Below are 22,198 nucleotides of genomic sequence, written 5' to 3'. Positions count from 1 at the left end.
GCTTTCCTGTGCAGGCGACAGGTACAGGTGTTCCTATACCTCGACGACTGGCTGATCAAAGGCCGATCCAGGACTCTGGTAGAGAGCCATCTTCATAAGTGCGTCTGTCGATGAACTGGACCTGCTACTGAACGAGGGCAAATCAAAGCTGTCCACGGTTCAGAGGATAGAATTTGTAGGGGCGGTAGTGGACTTGACACAGGCCAGGGCGTTCCTTCCAAAGTAAGATTTCGAGCTCTCGGCGACATCATGTGAGGTCTAAATAAGTTCCCCAACACCACAGTACAGAACTGCCTGAAACTTCTAGGACACGTGGCTGCTTGTATCTTCGTAGTGCCTACGAAGCCAGACTCAGACTTAGACCTCTTCAGTCATGGCTAGCCTCAGTGTATCGGCCAGCCCGGGACAGTTTGGTCAGGATTGTAACCCTGCCTCGTCTGGTACTCAACTCCCTCTTGCGGTGGCTCAATCCTCAGGTCATATAGGCAGGGGTACCCTTAACCAGCCATCCCTCTCGCTAATGACAGACATGTCAGACTTGGGCTGGGGGGCACATTTGGGAGGCCTCTGGTCTCCGGTGGATCTCGCTCTACCCCTCAATGTCAGAGAGCTGAGAGCGGTGTGCCTGGCATGCCAGACTTTCCGAGCCCACCTAGCAGGGGGATGTGTATCAATCATGACAGACAACTCCATGGCGATGTTCTATATCAACAAACGTGTGTGTGCGTGCTCCTCTCCCCTTTGCCAGGAAGCCCTCATGCTGTGGGACTTCTGTGTAGAGCGCTCAATACACCTGCAAGCATCGTACCTCCCTGGAGTACAGAACGAGTTGGCGGACCATCTCAGCAGGTTGTTCCACGACCACGAGTGGTCCCTTCTCCTGGACGTAGTGAACTCAATCTTCCATCAGCAGGGCTTTCCCCAGATAGACCTGTTCGCCACACGACGCAACAGGAAGTGTCAGCTATTCTGCTCCTTCCTGAATTGCAGCCCGGACTCCATCACGGTTGCGTTCCTCCTCCTATGGGGAGGCAGTTTCCTATGTGTTCCTGCCTGTCCCTCTCATTCACAAAGTGCTCCTCAAGATTCAGAGGGAACAAGCTTTGGTGATATTGGTAGCTCCAGCCTGGCCTCACCATCACTGGTACACATCACTCCTGGAAATGTCCATGGAAGCTCCTGTCACCTTGCCACTCTTTCTGGACTTAATAACTCAGGTTCATGGTCATCTGTAACATCCGAACCTCGAGTCGCTCCACCTCACGCAATGGCAATTCCATGGCTGAACCCAGTTGAGCTTTCTTGCTCTGATCAAGTCAGACAAGTTTTTTCCTGGGCAGCAGGAAACCTTCCACGAGAGCTACCTACCTTGCTAAGTGGAAGAGATTTTCAATCTGGTCTGCACAGCACCATTCGTCTCTGATGCTCTTCTCAGTTCCACTAATACTGGACTGTGTTCTCCACCTCAAGGAGCAGGGACTGTCTGCGTCGTCAATAAGAGTTTACTTGGCTGCCATCTCTGCCTTCCATCCAGGAGCAGAGGGATGCTCAGTCTTTGCCAACCCGTTGGTCACCCATTTCCTTAAGGGTCTCGACAGACTATATCCGTTGGTCTGACAGCCTGTCCCGGCTTGGGACCTCAATTTGGTCCTATCCGAACTTATGGGGTTACCATTTTAGCTCTTGGTGACCTGTTCCCTGCTCGCGCGCGCGCTCTCTCTCTCTCTCACTCATACAAGGGGGCATTTCTGGTAGGAATAACTTCACCTAGGAAGGTGTCTGAGCTCAGGGCCCTAACATCAGAGCCCCCTTTACATTGTATTCCATAAGGACAAGGTTCAGCTCAGGCTTCACCTGGCTTTTCTCCTGAAGGTTGTCTCCCAGTTCCACATCAACCAGGACATGTTCCTCCCTGTATTCTGCCCTACCCTGCACTCGAGCATCAGGGAGCAGAGGCTTTACTCATTGGATGTCCACAGAACGCTAGCCTTCTACATCAAGAGAGTGAAACCGTTCCGAAAGTCCGTCCAGCTATTCGTGGCAGTGGCGAACAGAATGAAAGGTCTTCCTGTCTCCTCTCAACGTATCTCATCATGGATCACGTCCTGCATTTGTGAGTGCTACAGCTTGGCAGGGGTGCCTGCTCCTTCGATCACTGCGCACTCCACCAGGGTTCAGGCCTCTTCAGTGGCGTTCCTGGTGCAGGTTCCCACCCAGGAAATCTGCAGAGCAGTGATGTGGTCCTCCATACACGCTTTCACCGTGCTCTATGCAATCACCCAGCAGGCCAGAGACGATGTGGCCTTTGGAAGAGTGGTGCTCCAATCAGTGAAGGACTCCGACCCCACCTCCTGAACTTGGGCTTGTGAGTCACCTGTTTGGAATTGACTTGAACAAGCACTCAAAGAAAAAGCAGTTACTCACCTTCTCGTAGCTGTTGTTCTCCAGATGTGGTGTTCATGTCCATTCTAATACCCACTCTACTACCCCTCTGTCGGAGTAGCCAGCAAGAAGGAATTGAGGGGGTGGCAGGTCGGCAGGACCCTGTATTGGGTGCTATGAAGGTGTGACTCCAGGGGGCTCCCAGGCCGACCCTACGGATGCTGCTAGGGGAAAAATCTTCCAGCCGTCATGCAGGCGGCATGCACACACCTGATTGGAATGAACATGAACAACACATCTCAAAGAACAACAGTTACGAGAAGGTGAGTAACCGTTTTTTCCACACTTTGTTAAATGAAGTTTCACTTAATTTCAACATGGCTATGCTGGAAAAACAACTTCAACCTAGACCAGTGGTTCTCAACCTATTTACTACTGTGGGCCGCATATGTGGCCCACAACATGTTTGTGGACTGCATGCAATATTACCTCAATGGCCCTGAGGATGTCAAATGGGCCGTAGCTCTCGGCTGATTGGGCCCCAGGTTCAGAACCATTGACCTGGACGGTACCCTCTCCTGTCAAAATATCTTATTGATATGTATTTGTAATAAACTGAGTGCAGCTCAGGCCTGAGGAGATTGTGCCGGTAGGTGCGGGGGGGCGCTGCTGTGGGCGTGGCGCACTGTGCCCGTAGGTGCGGGAGGGGGGTGCTGTGCCCGTAGGTACGGGGGAGGGGCGGGCGCTGCTGCGGGCGTGGCATGCTGTGCCCGTAGGAGTGGGGGGGTCGTGGGCAGGCGCTGCTGCAGGCGTGGCACACTGTGCCTGTAGCTGCCCAGAGGCTAAGGTGGTGCTGAGCTATTAATTACAATGCAGATCTATTTCTAAGATCTGGCCTGACTTGTGTGTCTAGGGTACAGCTTTTTTACTAGAGTGACAGAGCTTCCATTTTAAGTGGAAATTCGATCCCTGTTTGAAGTGTCTAATGTTAGTTTTATCTTACAGCAGTTCAGTTTCCTTTTTTAAAAGGTATAAATTTTTTTGGCTACTCTTGGCCTTTTTTGGAAGGTCGTGTGGGGGATAGCCACTTCTCCAGAGGCTGCCGATGCAGAACAGCACAGGCAAAAGGAAGTGCTCTTCAGGTCTAGTTAGAGCTTGACTCCAGTCTTGTGCAAACAGATCTATTCTTTTTGCAAGTAACTCTTAGGAGAGCCTCTTAAGTGGTTGTGACCATCCTTCATTGCTTTTTAAACTCACTTGAACAGCAGTACTGATATAACACAACACCACTTCCAGCAGTTTTGGGCTATTATCTGGCTTCCATGTTGGTAGGTTATAGAAGTATCTTTGCTTTGATAGTTCTCTGCTGCCTTCATCTTCAGTCAATAGACAGCAGGACTGGCATACATACAGTATCTCATAAAAATTGGCCAGAAGTCAACTTTCTTTTCTGTATGTGGGAATCAACAAAACTCTAGTAGCTGAGTTTCTAAACATGCTTTTCTATGAAAAAAGTTTAATCCACCCGAAGGCATCTAGATTTTGAGTCTGGAAGACTTTTTTTTCTCACCCTTAATGCACTTGTGCAGTAGATAAAATTTTGGACCTCAAACATTGACTTTTGTTCAATATCTTTAACAATGTACAATGCCCAGAATTATTCCTGTTCCCCCCCCTTTAAATACTTATTCTGTATAAATACCTTTAATGAAATGATTTTCCTGCTCAGTAATTTTTTTTTCTTCCTTTGCATTTTTAAAAATGTCTGTAGCATTGCTCGAGTGTTTTTTTCTGTACTGGTCTACCCTTTAGTTGTAGGCCTAAGAGAAAATAGAAGTCCTAAAAGTGCTTCCAATTTATTCTTGTCCTTTAGCTCCCCCCTTCTTTGTGTCTGTACTAGTTTACGTCCTTCCTCCCTTCCCCACCGCCCCACAAGCACATGTACTGATATGTGCTGCGGCAGTGCTTCTCTTGAATCAGTTTAGACTTCTTTGTTTTTCATTTTGGTTGGGTTTTTACTGTTGCATGAATGAGCCAATGAGCCAACGATCCATTGTAATAAGAGTAAAAGCAAAACTGCGATTGTGATCCTTGCTTACAATTAAATGTGCACACTGCGTCGTAGCAAATGTATTAACATAGTGATGTCAACGACTTTGTGACGCTTGCATAGCATTATATAAAAATCCATCAAAATGCACAATGCCATCTTGTTACTATTGCTGAGTCCAACAAATAGCGAGGGTGTGTGTTTTTAAAAAAAACAAACAACAAAACCCAGCATATTGGACAAGAGATGGGGTTAGTCTGATATTTTTGGCTTGTTAAAACAGTGACAATATAGTTTTATGGATTAACCATGGACAGGAATTTAGGAGGCTTGGGTATGCCACTTAACTTCTCTCTAGTTCCCCATCTCTTTTTGAATTGTTGAGGGTATGATAAATGTGTCAGCTTCACATGGGTGTCAGGTATTACACAGTTCTTTGTGTTACAAAGATTGTTTAGGTGCCAGTATAACTAACATTTCCCTTGTTACAAAACTAAGCTTTTGTCTCTCAATCCCCAAACTGGTTAACATGCACATTAAAAATACAGGCTCTGTAACTTGATTAAGCCTGATTTTAGAGTATAGCGTTCATGTCTGTGCACTGAAGTGATCTGTTCACATTATGACCATTTAAAATGGACACAGCAGCTGTGTTTAAATGTTTTATTTACTTTCCATTTTTGTGTGATACAGCCTTGTGGAAAAGCTTTTCCCTGTTGGCTGACTTTTTTTCCGTGCGGTGAACTCTAATTTTCTTCCTTTTCTGTTTCTAATGATACAGAAATCCAATTGACTGACCTTGTTTTGAATGTGCACTAGCATTATTGATGTTGGCAGGAATGTGCCTGGGATCATTTTAATTGCTGCCAGTGAAGCAGTGGTGCCCTCTCCCTTAATAGCTTATCCCACAACATGGTGACTTTCCTTAATATTTCAGTGATAGAGTAGCAGAGGGTTTTTTCTTCCCACAAAGCTCAGGAAAATCTGGAGGGAATTGGCCTATGAGATTATAACACTTTTAAGGTAGGAGTAAGGTTTTGGGTTTAATATGATTGTGCCCTCTCAGTGAATATGGTTTAATTATTTTCTGTTGTGACACTAACAGATTTTGCTGACATTTTCCAGATCTACCATGGTGGCTACTTCTCATTCGCCAGAAAGCATTGATTGGCAAGCTCCCAGAAAGCCATGAAGTGTGCAAAATAACCAAAATTGCAGTGATTCCGCTCTCTGAAACGGACCCTCAGGATCTGGAGTTGGAGGTATGATTTTAAAACCTTGAAAACATCTAATTTGAAATTCTTAGAGATACAAGGTATGTGAGGTAGTATCTTTTATTGGGCCAACATATCCCTTGGGATGCATAGGAAGTGACAGATGTTGGCATGGATGCCCATTGCTTCCACTCTGACATGAAGTCCTACTTGCTTTTGTAATCATGACTCCTGTAGGAGTCCTTCATACACAAGCTTCCCTTACTATGTCTGCCTCAGGACATTTCTAAAGGGGGACTTCTCAGAAATGAGGGAAAACTACGAATTAAATGCACCCTCAGACTGTATTAATTTTCACTGTAGGTTGGGAGGAAAAGAATCCAGAGTAATCTGATCAGATTGTCAGTCCCCTCAAATTCTGCAGAGGCTGAAGCTATTGGGGAGGCTTTTGTGTATGCCACAGAGGGGAAATTCACACCACCTTTAGGCTCAGGCTACCCTCCCTGCAGAGATGCAGGGGGAGGATAGTGCCTATAAAGATATGATAATTAGGGGCTTCAGTGGGAAATGACTGACCGCCATTTTATTTAGCAATAGGATATCTTCAGGACTGTAGAGCTTATGTTCTTGTTAGTAAGAAATGCTCTAGTCTAACAGATCCAGAATGTATTCTTTAAATGTCAATACAATTAAGGTGTGACTCTAGGCTTATAACTAACTGGGAAATAAAATCTTTTAAAGAATTATTCATTCAATAGTTCTGGAAAGTTGCTGTTGTGTGGCAAAGCACTCTTTCTGTCAGACCCCCTTGTTGGGGTCTGAGTGTGCTACTTCTACAACAATATTAGCTCCTGCCTCCCAGAGTCTTATAGCAAGTTATGCAGCAATAGGAGTAGAACTGCATGAATATGTGCATCCAGTGTTGACAAACTTCCTACTAGGATAGTATCTGGTAACTATACTATTAATAATCACCCATCAATAATAAAATTTTTGCTCTTCTGTCACAAAAATTTGTGGAAGAAAACACCCAGATAATTGTCAAGGAATCTGTATAGCTTATTCGGTTTCTTGGTAATCTGTAGTTGAGACTTGAAGATTACAAATAAAACTCTGTAGTCATCTTCCTTTTTTCTCCTTAATGAAATTTAAGATGATCACGTTATTTACCTCCATTCTAAACAAGAGATTATGGAAATAACTAATTGCTAACTATCAGAAAATCCCCGAAAAGACACCGATTTACTGAATTTTACAAAACCTAGTCTACATAAACAGGACCAGGATGTTTGTTTAAAAAAAAAAAAAGTGGGTGGACGGATGGCTCAATGAAATATATGGGAGCCTTTCATATTTAGGACAGGGTTTTAATTTGGCAGAGGTCACTATTCACTGAACAGCAAAGTGGTTTATGTCAACTGGAAATTAAACTATTGTTTTTATGTTCCTACTTGAATAAGTGATATTGGTCTCATATCTAGTTATGAAAACTTGTTTTTGGCCTTCCTGATGTTTAAATTTGGATTTCTGTAAAAAGTTGTGTTCAGTACAATAACAATTCTCTGAAATAATCTGAGGTTTAGTGATTTCATTCTGACTTGTAGCATGAATAATTAGTGCACGGATGACAGTTAACGGATGATAAATTTATGTTCTGCAAAATAAATGAATTTTGTAAGCCTTTGATTCAGTCGTAACTGTCAGAAGTAAATGGATAAAGTGTTTAAGGGTATGTCTACACTGGCAGAGTTACAGCGCCTCTCAGCGAGCGCTGAAGAGAAACCACTGTTGTGTGTTCACACTGTCAGCTGCTTGCGCAATAGCATGTTCACACTCATGGCACTTGCAGTGGTATTCAGAGTGGTGAACTCTGGACGGCTATCCCATAGAGCATCTCTTCCTCTTCTGCCACTAAGAGTCGTGGGAAGACGGAGGGGGTCACGGGGCATCCTGGGTTCTGTCCCAGTGCCCTGTGATGCATTGCTTCGTATCCCAGTAATCCCTGTGCTTCTGTTCGCATTTTTGGCGCTATCTTTGAACGGTTTGTGTACTGCATGCTCGGCCTCTTCGGTCTGCAGGAACAGATTCGGCACTATTGACAAGTATGCTGCTTGCTCTGACTAACCCATCATGAGTGGCAGTGGTGTTATTCCTTAAACTACAAAGGCAAGAGGAGTGTGACATTGATCTCTCCACGGGTAGTAGCTACGACACGGGATTGTTTGTGGCATTCACGGAGGTGCTGACCACAGTGGAATGCTGCTTTTGGGCTCAGGGAAACAAGCACTGTGGTTGGATCACATTGTCATGCATGTCTGGGATGATGAGCAGTGGCTGCAGAACTTTTGGATGAGGACAGCCACATTCATGGGACACTGTGATGAACTCGCGCCAGCCCTGCAGTGCAAGGACATGATAATCTTGGAATTTTATAATTTAAAACTTATTGCCAGTCTAAAGATACAATTAAACAGATATGCTAGAAGGTGTATGAATTTACCATCCTTTTACTTTCTGCTTTTTCTCTTTCTGTAACATGGTGGTTAGTACCTTTTGGTTTGTTCAAGGTAAACAGAATTGAAGAGCTGGACTAATGAATCTTTGGTAATTACTTACAGATGCCTGTGGACGGATTTACATTCTGTCCTTTGGGGAGGCAGAGAGAAGTAAAAGTAACTGTTGGTGTGCCATGTCAAAGGCAAAGATGAGGACAGAGGGGGGAGAGTGCCTTAGAATGGTTCAGTAGTGGATGAAAGAACCAAGGTGTACAAGGTTCCATAAGTGTAATTCCTCTCCTTACTGATACACATTGGTATTTTAGGATTAAAAATATTTGTGTATAAATAGAAAATGAAACTCTCATGTATTGTATTCACAGTTCTTTAACTGTATCATTTTAAAAATAAGACATAATCTGAAGTCTTTTCTGAAGACACAATCTAAAAAGGTGAATGCACTTAACAGGAAAAAAATGACTTCTGTTTTATCTACCAAACACAAGAGAAATTAGGACAGAACTGTAGAATTATGCACTGGTATGGTAATAAGTAAGAAATATTGAGTTTAGGAGTGAATTACTTGAATCTTGCAGAATTATCTATGGAAGTACTGCTATTAACCAGTAATTTCTTGTTTAAAAAAGAATTTATTCAGCAATTTAAAATATCAGTCTGACTTCCAAAGACTAGCATAACAATTAACAGAGCTTTTTATGATCCATGTTTGTATTGTTTAGTGGCAGTTCAGTATTGACAGGCATTCTTTGCGGGAGCATGCTTGTATTGTACATGTCAAAATACTTGGTTTGATGTGTGTCACCTTTTTTATTACGGGTATAAGTAGTTATGGCGGTGACACATTATAAAGCATGCAATTAACACAGCAAGAAGTAGATGGAAAGATGTAAATACTTCTTTTATTGTTGAACTTGTATTTAATCTGATGAAGATATTAGCCTTATTTTTAATCTTACTGAGAGTCTAAGTACATGTTAGTGAAATCTAATTTTATTTAAATTTTATTTATAAATAAAAATTGCTGTTGGGACAAATGTTAAGTATCAGCTTTAACTGACACAGTATTTTTATTATTTAGCTCTGTAAAAAGCATCACTTTGGGATAAATAAGACAGAGAAGATTACACAGTCTCCAGATGACTCTAAATTTCTACTCAAGACCTTTACTCAAATTAAATCAAATGTATCTGCATCAAATAAAAAGAAGGTGAGGATTTACTATTTTATTTGTGATTTTTCAAAGCATTTTTGATTTAGTGATTTGAAGGCTGTGGTGGATAACCAGAGTAACATAATACACCCTGTAAAGAAAACCAGTAAATGACCTAGAATTATGTAGTATATAACACAAAGAAAACAAGTTGACTTCCATCCTGAGTGTTTCATTTTAGTCCTCATGCTCATTCATTTGATTTTATGTAATATAGATTTTCAGAAGATGGGGCCATAGCATTAAATGTTTAACTGTTACAGAATTATATTCACTTAGAATGGAAAGTACATTTGAAGGGTTCTCCTGGTGAAGTGGAGTTAATAGAGATATTTTTCACCTTTATAAAACAATACTAGTTGCTAACGCTGTAATAAAGAGAAAAATTGTGCATACAAAACATTCTTATAACCCTAGTCATAAAGTCACCATCTTGAAACAAAATCCATGAGGGAATGATGGAACAGAGCAGAGGTCTGTAGATATTGCAGAAAGGAGTACTGGTGGCACCTTAGAGACTAGCAAATTTTTTTGAGCATAAGTTTTTGTGACCTACAGCTCACTTATTGCATGCATGTAGTGGAAAATACAGTGGGGAGATTTTATATACACAGAGATATTGCCTAATTCATTTCAGGAATTTGTTTCCAGCAAAGTAGAAAAACAATTCAGCTTTTCACCTGGAAAGTAGCCTGAAAAGAATACAAACACTTCAAATTATTTTTGGATTTGTGTACCTAGTGGATGAGAGATGAAGGTTTCTCCAAACTCTGTAGAAAGAAATCTGAAATGACACTGAGGAACTAAATCTAACAAACAATAGCACATGTGTACATACTATTTGCTATACAACAAGCTAGTTTCACTAACTTCAGCACTTCAGAATCCTTCTCTAGATGATTCCCATGATCTACTAAAACTGTATTTCTACATCCACTCTTGTATCTAGTGCTTTTTTAGTTTTGTTCTTAAATCCTGACTTGAATAGAGAAAAAAACAGTTGTGAATAAGTTTGAGACGTTTTTAAAAACATTCTGTGACATCACACACAATAAAATCTCTTCTTTATGCTTATAAATAACTTTAAAAGTTAAAGAGACAGCATGGTTATTAATGCATTTTTTTTGTAATCACCTGTTTTTTATTAAAAAGAAAAGGAGTACTTGTGGCACCTTAGAGACTAACCAATTTATTTGAACATAAGCTTTCGTGAGCTACAGCTCACTTCATCGGATGCATATGTACATTGCAAGGAGAGTGATCACTTTAGATAAGCTATTACCAGCAGGAGAGTGGGGTGGGAGGAGGTATTGTTTCATGGTCTCTGTGTATATAATGTCTTCTGCAGTTTCCACAGTATGCATCTGATGAAGTGAGCTGTAGCTCACGAAAGCTTATGCTCAAATAAATTGGTTGGTCTCTAAGGTGCCACAAGTACTCCTTTTCTTTTTGCGAATACAGACTAACACGGCTGTTACTCTGAAACCTGTTATTTATTGCAAAGTCTCTGCAGTCTGACCTGGCTGGTATGTGGTTTCTCCCAATAATTCTTCCTAAATGTTGGGGTCCTTCCATAGAACCCAGACGATAGGATTGACTTAAAGGGAGGGTCCCCTATATATTTGTGGTAGGTGTGTCCAAGTCCTCACATGTTAACTGATAAATTTTGATAACTTGAAAACTTTAGATTTAAAAACAGGTGCTTCCATTTTTTTTATATTTGAGGAGATTGCAGAACAATGTTTTGTGATAGTTGGACATATGCTTTTAGGCTGATGCTGATGTTAAACTCTCATAGAGATAGTGCTACACAGAATATTCTGTTGAATTCTATCCTGTAATGAAGCGTATATACACATTCAACATTTTTTAGGGGAACTAGACGGAGGCTTAATCTTGAATCAGTATTTAGATTTTTTTTTTAACTTATGGTATGTGTTCTCTGTTTCATACAAGTACCTCAAAGCCACTTTTTTCTTCTATAAAAGATTTTGGTTTGGCTCTTGAATCTGTGGAGTTGGTATTTTTATCACATTTGAACAAGGTGCTAGCACTTTGAAGCTTGATAATGTAATCAGTCACTTATTGATAGTAACAATATGTAAAGAGCAAATAAAAGAAGAGACTCTTCATAAAAGACTTAATGTTTTGAGTGTGATCTCTAGGAAGATTTTCCTTGTGGCAAATTATGCTTTCGAAAAGAATGTGCTTGATATTTTTGGGGATTTGCATTTTTGAGGCACCAGTGGAGAACAGGTTGATTCATGGATGATATCTAAGTTAAACAGTTTTCACATGTGAAATAGAGAAATGTTTCATCAAAGAACAGATGAGTTGACAGTTTGCTTTTATAATGCAAACCTGTTTAAAAAGTCTATTTCTGAAAACGTTTGATAAACAATCATAGCTTTATACCATGGCATTTTATCTATCAATGTCCTCTACCTTTTCTTCCCTTGTGCATTTTTTCCAGTAAAGTTAAATATGTATTTTAATACACTTGTCGTTCTTGATACTGATCGGGATATACTTTTAAATATTATTAGTTTTGTATTGCTATAGTACCTGGTAGCCCCAACAGCTTGCACCCTGTTGCCCCAAATAGTTAACAATAAGAACGTAGGACTGCAAGGGAGCTCCTGGATCATCAAGTTCAGTCCCCTGCTATTGCAGGCAACCACGTTATATAATCCTGTTCATAAAGATATTAAGTTCCATCTTAAAACGGGTTAGCTTTCGTGCCCTCACTACTCCTATTGGAAGGCTGTTCCAGAACCTCACTCTGTTGATGATTAGAAACAGTCTTCTAATTTCCAGCGTAAATTTACTCATGGCCAATCTAAATAGACAAGAAAAGGGGATGGGGAGGAGGGGAAGGTTTATGATATACAAAATAGTGGTTTGCAAGCCTGGAGTTAGTTCCACAATGGAAAAAAAAATGTTGGAGGTGGGATTGGGCAGGGGATGGTAGGAGTGGAATACCTAAACCGAAAGGCAAAGGAAGGGGGAGTGAGGAGAAGATGAGTGGGGAATTCCATGAAATCTCCAAAGGGTTTTGCTGCTGTTGACTTTATATGGAAGATGCTTGGATACTGTGGTGATGTGTGACAGTATCAAACCTAGAGATAGAGGGAGGGAAGGACTGAGAGTGGCGTGGAGGGAAGTGGGGGTAAGAAACTGTCTGTGTGTGAGTGAGAGAGAGAGAGCGCGGGGGGGAGGGGCGGAGCAGTAGCAAGCAGCGAATCAGTAAAAGGGAAGAGCATTTCTAAACAAGACATACAAGTGTTGCATTTAATTTACCTCAATGATCACATGCGTTAGGGCCCAAGACTTCAGTGTCACGATTATAGGTAGGCTTGGAAAGATTAGATTTTTGTATTGGTAAATGTCGATTTTACTATACACGCAAACAAACAAAAATTCCCATAGATGATGACTGCAATTTACGGGTAGGCGAAGTAAGAAAAATGCAGCTTGAGAACTTACTAATGTTTGATGTAAGGATATTTCCTTTGACATTTGATGTTGACAGTTTGTGTTTTTAACACTTATAAAGCTTTAACTTCTTAAATCTACTATGATTAAATAATTGTCTGACCCCCATAATTTCCAGGAACTGGGAAAACTTAAATTGATAAATGTTTGTTTTAAGCTTTTTTTATTTATGTTAGTGTCCAAATTATAACAAAATGAAAATAAAATTCTGCCAAGCCTAATTACAGGATAAGACATTTCTTCAGTCATTTTCTTGACTTTCTTTTCCTGGGTATACTACCTGTTAAGATGACGAGTGTCTTGTCTCCTGAAACCATATCCAAGCTGCACCTATCCTGGAGCTTCCATAGTCTGGCAAGCAGCTTTCTTACATTAATTCATTTCTTTTTCCTTTTAATTTCACAGTTTGTCTGTGAGAGGGGTGATAAATGATAGTTTATTTTGAGTCCTTTAGCTGCTAATCTAATTGAAGGTGATGGCTTGATTGGTCATTAGAAAACACTTCATAATCTCCAGTGTAAAAATCGGGCAACTCTTTTTTTTTTTTTTTCTGTAGTCTGTCCTCTCCTCTCTCTTGCAGCCATTCCCCACCTCCACAGTAAGCAGCAAATATATTTAATTTGTCATGGAAGCAAGTCCCCACTCCCTCTTCTTGTTGAAGGCCGCATTGCTCAGAATGGCTATAGCAAAGGGCAGTATGTGTGTGGGGGAGAATTCACAATGTTTCACACCCCCACTCCCAGAGCTCAGTCTGACTTAATTGGTTGAAACACTCAAGGGGGAGAGTTTCAGTCCCTTGCTTAGCACTAACTTTCAACTGAAGGTGAGATTCTACTGGTAAAGTAGATCTACTCAGTTGTACATTCAGTGTTTTAAGCCCTGCTCTCTTTCTGTGAGTAACATAATAAAAATGTGAATGTTTATAAGCCGAGGTGTTAACATTGAGTTTAAATGTTTAGAAGAACCAAATGGTGGAATGTAAAGATGTAGATCAATAATGATAAGGAGTACTTGTGGCACCTTAGAGACTAACAAATTTATTTGAGCATAAGTTTTTGTGAGCTACAGCTCACTTCATCAGATGCATACAGTGGAAAATACAGTGGGGAGATTTTATATATACCGAGAACATGAAACAATGGGTGGTTACCATACACACTGTAATGAGAGTGATCAGATAAGGTGAGCTACTACCAGCAGGAGAGGAAAAAAAAAACAACCTTTTATAGTGATAATCAATGTGGGCCATTTCCAGCAGTTGACAAAAAAGTGTGAGGAACAGTACGGGGGGAAAAATAAACATGGGGAAATAGTTTTACTTTGTGTAATGACACATCCACTCCCAGTCTTTATTCAAACCTAAGTTAATTGTATCCAGTTTGCAAATTAATTCCAATTCAGCAGTCTCTCGTTGGAGTCTGTTTTTTGAATTTTTTTGTTGAAGAATTGCCACTTTTAGGTCTGTAATTGAGTGACCAGAGAGATTGAAGTGTTCTGCAACTGGTTTTTGAATGTTATAATTCCTGATATCTGATTTGTGTCCATTTATTCTTTTACATAGAGACTGTCCAGTTTGGCCAATGTACATGGCAGAGGGGCATTGCTGGCACATGATGGCATATATCACGTTGGTAGATGTGCAGATGAACCAGCCCCTGATGGTGTGGCTGATGTGATTAGGCCCTATGATGGTGTCCCCTGAATAGATATGTGGACACAGTTGGCAACGGGCTTTGTTGCAAGGATAGGTTCCTGGGTTAGTGTTTTTGTTGTGTGGTGTGTAGTTGCTGGTGAGTATTTGCTTCAGGTTTGGGGGCTGTCTGTAAGCAAGGACTGGCCTGTCTCCTAAGATCTGTGAGAGTGATGGGTCGTCCTTCAGGATAGGTTGTAGATCCTTGATGATGCGTTGGAGAGGTTTTAGTTGGGGGCTGAAGGTGATGGCTAGTGGCGTTCTGTTGTTTTCTTTGTTGGGCCTGTCCTGTAGTAGGTGACTTCTGGGTACTCTTCTGGCTCTGTCAGTCCATTTCTTCACTTCAGCAGGTGGGCATTGTAGTTGTAAGAATGCTTGATAGAGATCTTGTAGGTGTTTCTCTGTCTGAGGGGTTGGAGAAAATGCGGTTGTATTGTAGACAATGGATCGTGTGGTGTGGTCTGGATGAAAGCTGGAGGCATGTAGGTAGGCATAGCGGTCAGTAGGTTTCCGGTATAGGGTGGTGTTTATGTGACCATCGCTTATTAGCACCGTAGTGTCCAGGAAGTGGATTTCTTGTGTGGACTGGTCCAGGCTGAGGTTGATGGTGGGATGGAAATTGTTGAAATCATGGTGGAATTCCTCAAGGGCTTCTTTTCCATGAGTCCAGGTGATGAAGATGTCATCAAGATTAATAATGATGTGGGCCATTTCTATTGGTGGCCTTGTATGGTATTTAAAAGCCACCACTTACTTCACAATATTTAAAAATAATCTACTTTTTAAAACATTTATTTCCAGAGTACAGTAAAATTGTGGACTTCGTCAGATGTTTGCCCTAGAAAAGTGTGATTGAAAATACAAATTTCCATTTTTGCTTAGGACTAATATCTGAAGAGCACTGGTTATTGATAAGTGTAACTCATGGAAAAATTTCATTCAATAACTTCTAGCTCTTTTGCGCTTGCAAGACCCCATGTATGATTCTGCGGTAGTGCAAGTGACCCCATAATTTCAGTTTGGCTAGATGCCACATATTTGTGTTCTCTGAATCAGATAATTAAAATGTCCAATTTCTTGCCATCATTAAGATTGTCCACTTGCTGTTTTGCCTTGCTACAGTTTTTCTGGACATTCCCTTCTTACAAGATGGGGTTCAGTGGATTTCTTGTCTGCTGCCCTTAAAATGAGAATGGGAGGCAGCAAGAGAGACTTTGTTGGCAATTCAAGGTAGCAAAAATGAGTGGCTTGCTCAGCTGGTCCTTTTTCTAAGAAGTGTGGGCAGAAGAGACTAAAGTGGAGATGATTGCCATCTACTGCTTCTGCATGGCTTAGGGAACTATGTAGTAAGAGAGAAAGATGGCTGTTATGTGTGGCCCTAAACTCATCCGTTTCTTCATGATTGAAGGACCTCAGCTGAAAACTGCTTCCTCATGTTCTCAAGATAATTCTTTTAGCACAATTTGTTCTCCCTTCCTCAGCCCATTTGCCTTTGTGGCCACACAGCCCAAAAACACACAGCACCCATATTGGAGTAGCATTCCTCTCTTACAAAGACAATAATAGGGATTGTTAGGAATTTACATTGTGGTGCATTTCTAGAACTTTTTCATTTGAGGTGAAATATGTTGGAATGAACATTGTGGAATGATTCTCACTTTGGCTCAGAATCCAGTTTAGCTTTGCTGAATAAATACAAGGGGCATAGGGCATTTTCATTTACTAATTTGCTTGTTTTATTACAATCAGCTATATAATATTACCTCAGCATCTGCAGCATTTTGCTGTAGCAACAAGGCCTTTCTGAGTGCAAGAGATGCTTATCCATCTTATCCATTTATTTTTGTTCTGCTCATGATCATGAGAGGAAGAATCTTTCACAAGCATCTCTCTCCCTCAGTCAGTTTTGTCTTTGAACATCCTTCTGAAGAATCCCTAATAAAATAGCTTAAATCACCAAAATTATTCCAGGTGAGATCCCTAACTTTTATAGCTGTGACTGTGACTGCTTGCTTGATAAGTGCCTCTTGTTGTGTCGTCATAGTGTTGGAGTTAAAAAGAAGAGTTGAAGCTCAAGTCTTCTCAGAGAAAGACTTTATAGCAAAATTCTTCTATTAGTTTTCAATTCTAGATTGAAATCTCTATGGTAATATTCAGTAGGTTGAAATCCTGAATGAAGTAAAATTGAATAAACCTGCGTAATCTTAGTAAAACATTTTGTTAGGCCAATAGTTTTCATAAAATTCCCCCAAACGATCTATAAAACTTGTTCATGTCCAGGTTGCTTGCACCACCTTCTGGATACTGTTCTTGGCAAAATGCTTTCCCATACATGATGCACAAGGAAAGTTGCGTTTGTGCCCAGCACCTCTAAGAATCTACTACGACTACTTTGTTTTATATTAAATTTGATCTTGCCTACATCTACATGGGCCTCTTCATCAGGAAAATTTGCTTTTGTTAGAGTGTGCATGCTGGTCTGCAAGCGTCCTTACCTGATTTTTATTTAGCTCCACTAAGAAGGTGGTAATATTATTTTGTCTTGCAGATAAAAGAAAGTAAGGAGAAGGAGAAACTGGAGAGGAGGTTATTAGAAGAACTCTTCAAAATGTTCATGGATTCAGACTCCTTTTACTATAGTCTGACTTATGACCTAACAAACTCTGTCCAGAAGCAAAGCTCATGTGAGAAGACTAACTTGTCGCTGTGGAGGAAAGTAAGTATTTATACGTCAGAAGATGGCTGCCAGGTCTGTGTTTTCAACATACTATATTTGTTAGGAGTCCTAGTGGTATTGATTTTGAAACTTTTAAAGGCCAGATCATCAGCTGGTATAAAATATCAACTGGCTCTACATTAGGCTTCTACATAATGAAAACAAAATTAAAAACTACCAAGTACATGTCTTGGTATGAGATCTGTCAAAATGTTTCGGATTTAAAAAAAAAAAAAAGCGAGCAGTGAAGGGTTGGATAACCAGTTGGAGTTGGTAGCTAATTCATGTTTGGGATCACATCTGTGTCTTTACTGAGAGGTTCTGAAAAACCTGGTTTAAAATACTGCTGTTTTATTCTCTTACAGGTTGATGACAGATTCTTTTGGAACAAACACATGATTCACGATCTCATCAATACTGATGTGGGTAATTGTTTTCTAAAAAGTGCATCTTAAATTTGTTAAAGCTGAGCACTATTTAGTAGAGGTGGTCAGAAATGTTCCAACATAATTGTTCAAAGGAAAACGCAGGTTTGTTGCAATGGAAATATTCTGCAGGATTATGCTGATTTTAACTAAACTTTCCACAGAAACCTGCCTGTTTTCCTGGTAGCTCATGCGCTGGGCTCCCCAGCATCTTGTCAGCCTGCCTGGAAGGGGACTTGGGAGGACTTCCAGGCACATTGGCAGTATAGGGGTGCCTCTTTCCTTGGTTGGCTGGCTGCCAGATTGGCGATGTCTGTGCAATACTTAGCACAGTGGCGTCCTGATCCTTGACGAGGGCTCCTTTGTGCTACAGTAATACAACTAAGTAATAGTAATACTGTTCAGTGTTACAAAGTGCTACTGTGCATCGAAGTATTCTGAGCTTTTGTTAGTATGTATAGCTGATATATAAGTGATAAAGCAGCAAACAAGCCACTTTAACTTTTCCTTAAATAGAAATGTGAATTAGAAATGCTTCATTAAGACTGTCTTCTAAATTTTCAAGCTCATAGATGAACATAGTGTAATATATCACAAAGATTTAAAGGTTAAAACTAACAAGTTGGGCTAGCTAGAAACTTCAAAACAAAAGTTTAACACTTGCCTTCTGTCATTTGTGGTTTAAAAAAAATAAAACTTGGCCATCAAATGTGCCATCTTTCTGTGGGAGTCTTCTCATTTGTTGAGACTTGGAGGACCAGGGCCTAAATATATAAAGGTTTTGTCCACAAGATGAAAAATGTAGAAAAATGAAATTAGTTTGTCATATTTCCATTAGTTGTAAATATGACAGTGTCTGTTTTTTGAGCCAAAAAAAAAAAAAGATAGTTTGGGGCAAATTCACACGATAATTTGTAGGAGAATGAGAAACTTGATGATTTATGACACAACTCACAGCTCATTTCAGTAGAGACTTCCTTTTGGATCAGTGGTGCCCAAACTTTTCCTGTCACCTGACCCTTTACCAGTAATGGAATCGGTCTGTGCCCCGCCTCCGTTACTGCACAGTTGGCTCAGCAGAGGAGCTTGGGCTGAAGGCAGGGCTGGGGGCAGAACTGGGGACGGGGGAAGGGCTGGAGGTGGCCCTGGCCTGGGGGTGGAGAGGGAATGAGGACAGAGCTGGGCTGGAGGTGAAGCAGGGGGCAGAGTGGAGCTGCGGGTGGGGCCAGAGCTGGGCTGACTGTGGAGCAGGGGACAGAGCTGCAGCTGGGGGTGGGGTGGGATGGAGTTGCGGCTGGGGCCAGGGTGGGGCTGGGGGCAGAGCAGGACTAGGTGGTGCTCTGCCTTCGCCCTCCCCAAGGGGGCTGGCCCAGATCCTGCCGTGCTTCCCTCTCCCCCCTGCACATTCCTCCATGCCCTCCTAGGGGGTTCTTACCACAAGTTAGAGACTGTTATTTTAGAGAATACAACTAATAGCAAGCATAGTATATGTCTCTTATCTTTATTACATTTTCTTGTTTTATGTATACATTTAGAATATAATAAGTTAAATGTAAATGATAAACAGAAATAAAGGGGAAACTAATCTAAACTCTATATGCATCATTTAAGATTTGAACATTTTGGTTATTCTTTATACTGTGTGGTTAATTGCTTCACGTGTGATGCCTGACTTTCCACAAATATGTCAGGCTCTTCAAAGTAGAAGTAGCAGTTGTCTCTGACATTAATTTTGATCTCCTGTGCATTTGATCTGCTGAACTTCTTCCATTTATGGCAACTAATTTAAAAAGGTAAATGGAATGTGTAATTCTTGTGGCGCAATAGCATCCCTGATCCTGGCAGGATTCTTTACTTGCACTAATTTGAAAGTGACTTGAACAAGAGATTTTGATGAGCCAGACAAAAAGCAGTGTACCATAAAATGCAGCTAAAGGAGAGTTCCACAAAGAAGGAAAGAACTGCTTTCTCCCTCCTGAAAAGACTGATAAGAGAGAGATTTCTTTTCTGAAAGCCTTCTGGAAATTTTTAAATGAATAGACTTTGGTCTGACATTTTAGCAAGGATAATTTAATCTTTCAGCATTACAACAGGATACTGATTGTGGATGTTTAAAAAAAAAATCCAATCTGAATATTCTGATTTGACATTATTACAGAAGGCTCTTTGCTTCTTGTCTGAAAGGATATTATTTACCCAACAGATCTCTTCCATTTGACAGAACACTTGAATCTTGTGTTTTAATTTGACTGTTAACTGTCAGTGTTCAAGCTTTTTTTTAAAAGAAGAGTTTAAATTATTTGGATGCTGTCTGTAAGACACAAATGAAATCCTTTAAAGAATGTAACTTTTTAAAATTAATAGTGAGCAATATGATGAAACTTTTAGGTTACATTGTAATGCGCCAGGGCAGCTCCTTTGGTTTTATTTTTCACCAGTCTCCCCAAAAAGACCCTCTCCCAGCTCAAAAAAAACACAACCCTCTGGTTCTGCTGATTAAAATAAAAGCACCATCAGAAGAGAAGGTAAAAAAGTTGTTCATACAAAATGAAGAGGCAGGGATTCTGGGAATTTTTGTGGGATTGGACCTGAGTTTTGAGAAGACTTCTCTAAAAGCCAGAGTAACACCAAGCACACCTGCAGAAATAGCAATAATATCAGAAACCTCTGTAGATTAGCGTAACTGTTAAAACTGGTATAGATGTATATATTTTTTTTGTAATTTACAGAACACAGAAGTGGACTCTTGGATTATACCCATCATTCAGGGATTTGTACAGATTGAAGAACTTGTAGTTAATTACAGTGATGCATCTGATGATGAGAAAAGCAGTCCAGAGACGCCTCCTCAGGAGTCAATTTGTGTAGATGATATTCACCCTCGATTTCTGGTAGCACTTATCTCACGCCGAAGTCGGCATAGAGCTGGTAAGCAGAGTGTGTCCAAGATACTAACCATGCCAAAAGGGATGTGAAGGATAAAATTTTGAAAATAATAGTGCTGCATGGTACAGTCCAGAATCACACTCCAAAATTCACTGATAAATGAGAAACAACTGAAGCGCTACCTAAAATGTTGTGAAAAAATTAATTTGTCCAAATCTGTACATAAAAAATAGATTTAAGCTTTGCTTTTAGAACTTGCCATCCTCTAGATGCCTTAGAAATTTTGAGGAAAAAGTGGTGATTTAAAGTTTAGATACTGTTAGTTACATAACCTCCTTCTGACACCCCCACGCAGCCACCACACAGTATTGTTTAGCTAATGCTCTGTAGTTCAGAAGTTCAGTGCTGTTTCAGGGATTGATTCTTATTCTAATATTGTGGAATTACATTTCCATGTTTTATATAAATTTAGTTTCCTACTTAATATGAATGTAATTACTCAAACTTACTAACTTTCTTGCCTTTGGAATACTGATGTAAACCATTATAAACTTTTCCAAACTACTGTACTTGGCAATCAGGTCAGAGGACACTGGATGGAAAAACAAATAGTAGCCACAGCAGCAAGAAAAGTTTAAAATGCACAGAGCTAGGTATATAGATGGAAATGTAATTGCTTTCATTTGCTAATGAACAATTCTGCCCATATTACAAATCTTGAAGCTGCTCATGGAGCTTTCTTCATTACTGTTCTGTAAACTGGAGCATCTGTCAGTCAAAGATGATCTGTAGTTTCTTTCAATTTAGTATTTTGGGTTTTTAGTGTTCAGGTTTTGCTTGTACATGTTTATTTCGTAGAAATCTGCTCTATCAAGGTTATAGGCCTTTTGTAATGGATTAATTACTTTAAATCACACAGTTTACTTATCACAAGTCTATAAATTACTGTCAGACCCCACCCGCAGCCCTTAAATTTTTTTCATATAGTTAAGCTCCTGCTATAGGGCTGCTCCAGTAATAGCACACAACACTCACAAATCAGAACTTGTGGCACCTTAGAGACTAACCAATTTATTTGAGCATGAGCTTTCGTGAGCTACAGCTCACTTCATCAGATGATGAAGTGAGCTGTAGCTCACGAAAGCTCATGCTCAAATAAATTGGTTAGTCTCTAAGGTGCCACAAGTACTCCTTTTCTTTTTGCGAATACAGACTAACACGGCTGTTCCTCTGAAATCAGAACTTGACTCTCAACTTCATAGTAGCACAGGAACAAGATTAACACTCACTGCAACAGTGTATAGGGATTAGAAGGGGAAGGGAAGAATGAAAGTGAGGTTATCGAAGTGACATTACCACTGTGGTTTGTCCAGGAAGTACTGTCCTAATGGTAGTACTGTACTTACAGCGAAGACCCTGCTGCAGTACAGGAGTATAGGGTGTATAGACAAAATCAACCCTTGGGAATAGTTGCAGGGGAGGATAAGGACTAAAACCAAAGCCTTGTTCCATCTCTACCAAATAAAATAAAACGGGAGAGAGGAGCCAGAAAAGGAACCAGACATCAGTGTTGTTGTCAGTTGGGATAGCCTGGTTGATTTGTCTTGTATTTCA

The 22,198-nt window shown here is 40.5% G+C and overlaps 1 protein-coding gene across 1 annotated transcript in view; it reads left to right on the top strand.

The window, feature by feature from the left end:
- Positions 1-22,198, top strand: part of INPP5F (inositol polyphosphate-5-phosphatase F) — a 117,511-nt gene that overhangs the window by 63,757 nt on the left and 31,556 nt on the right. The window contains exons 3-7 of the mRNA XM_048857655.2: positions 5,558-5,694; positions 9,241-9,369; positions 17,106-17,273; positions 17,639-17,695; positions 20,428-20,626. Coding sequence (XP_048713612.2) covers positions 5,558-5,694; positions 9,241-9,369; positions 17,106-17,273; positions 17,639-17,695; positions 20,428-20,626 — 690 coding nt within the window. The remainder of the gene's footprint in view (positions 1-5,557; positions 5,695-9,240; positions 9,370-17,105; positions 17,274-17,638; positions 17,696-20,427; positions 20,627-22,198) is intronic.

Source organism: Caretta caretta, chromosome 7 (genome assembly GCF_965140235.1).
Source record: "Caretta caretta isolate rCarCar2 chromosome 7, rCarCar1.hap1, whole genome shotgun sequence".
Taxonomy (NCBI): domain Eukaryota; kingdom Metazoa; phylum Chordata; order Testudines; family Cheloniidae; genus Caretta; species Caretta caretta.
This window is presented reverse-complemented; position numbering and strand designations above follow the sequence as displayed.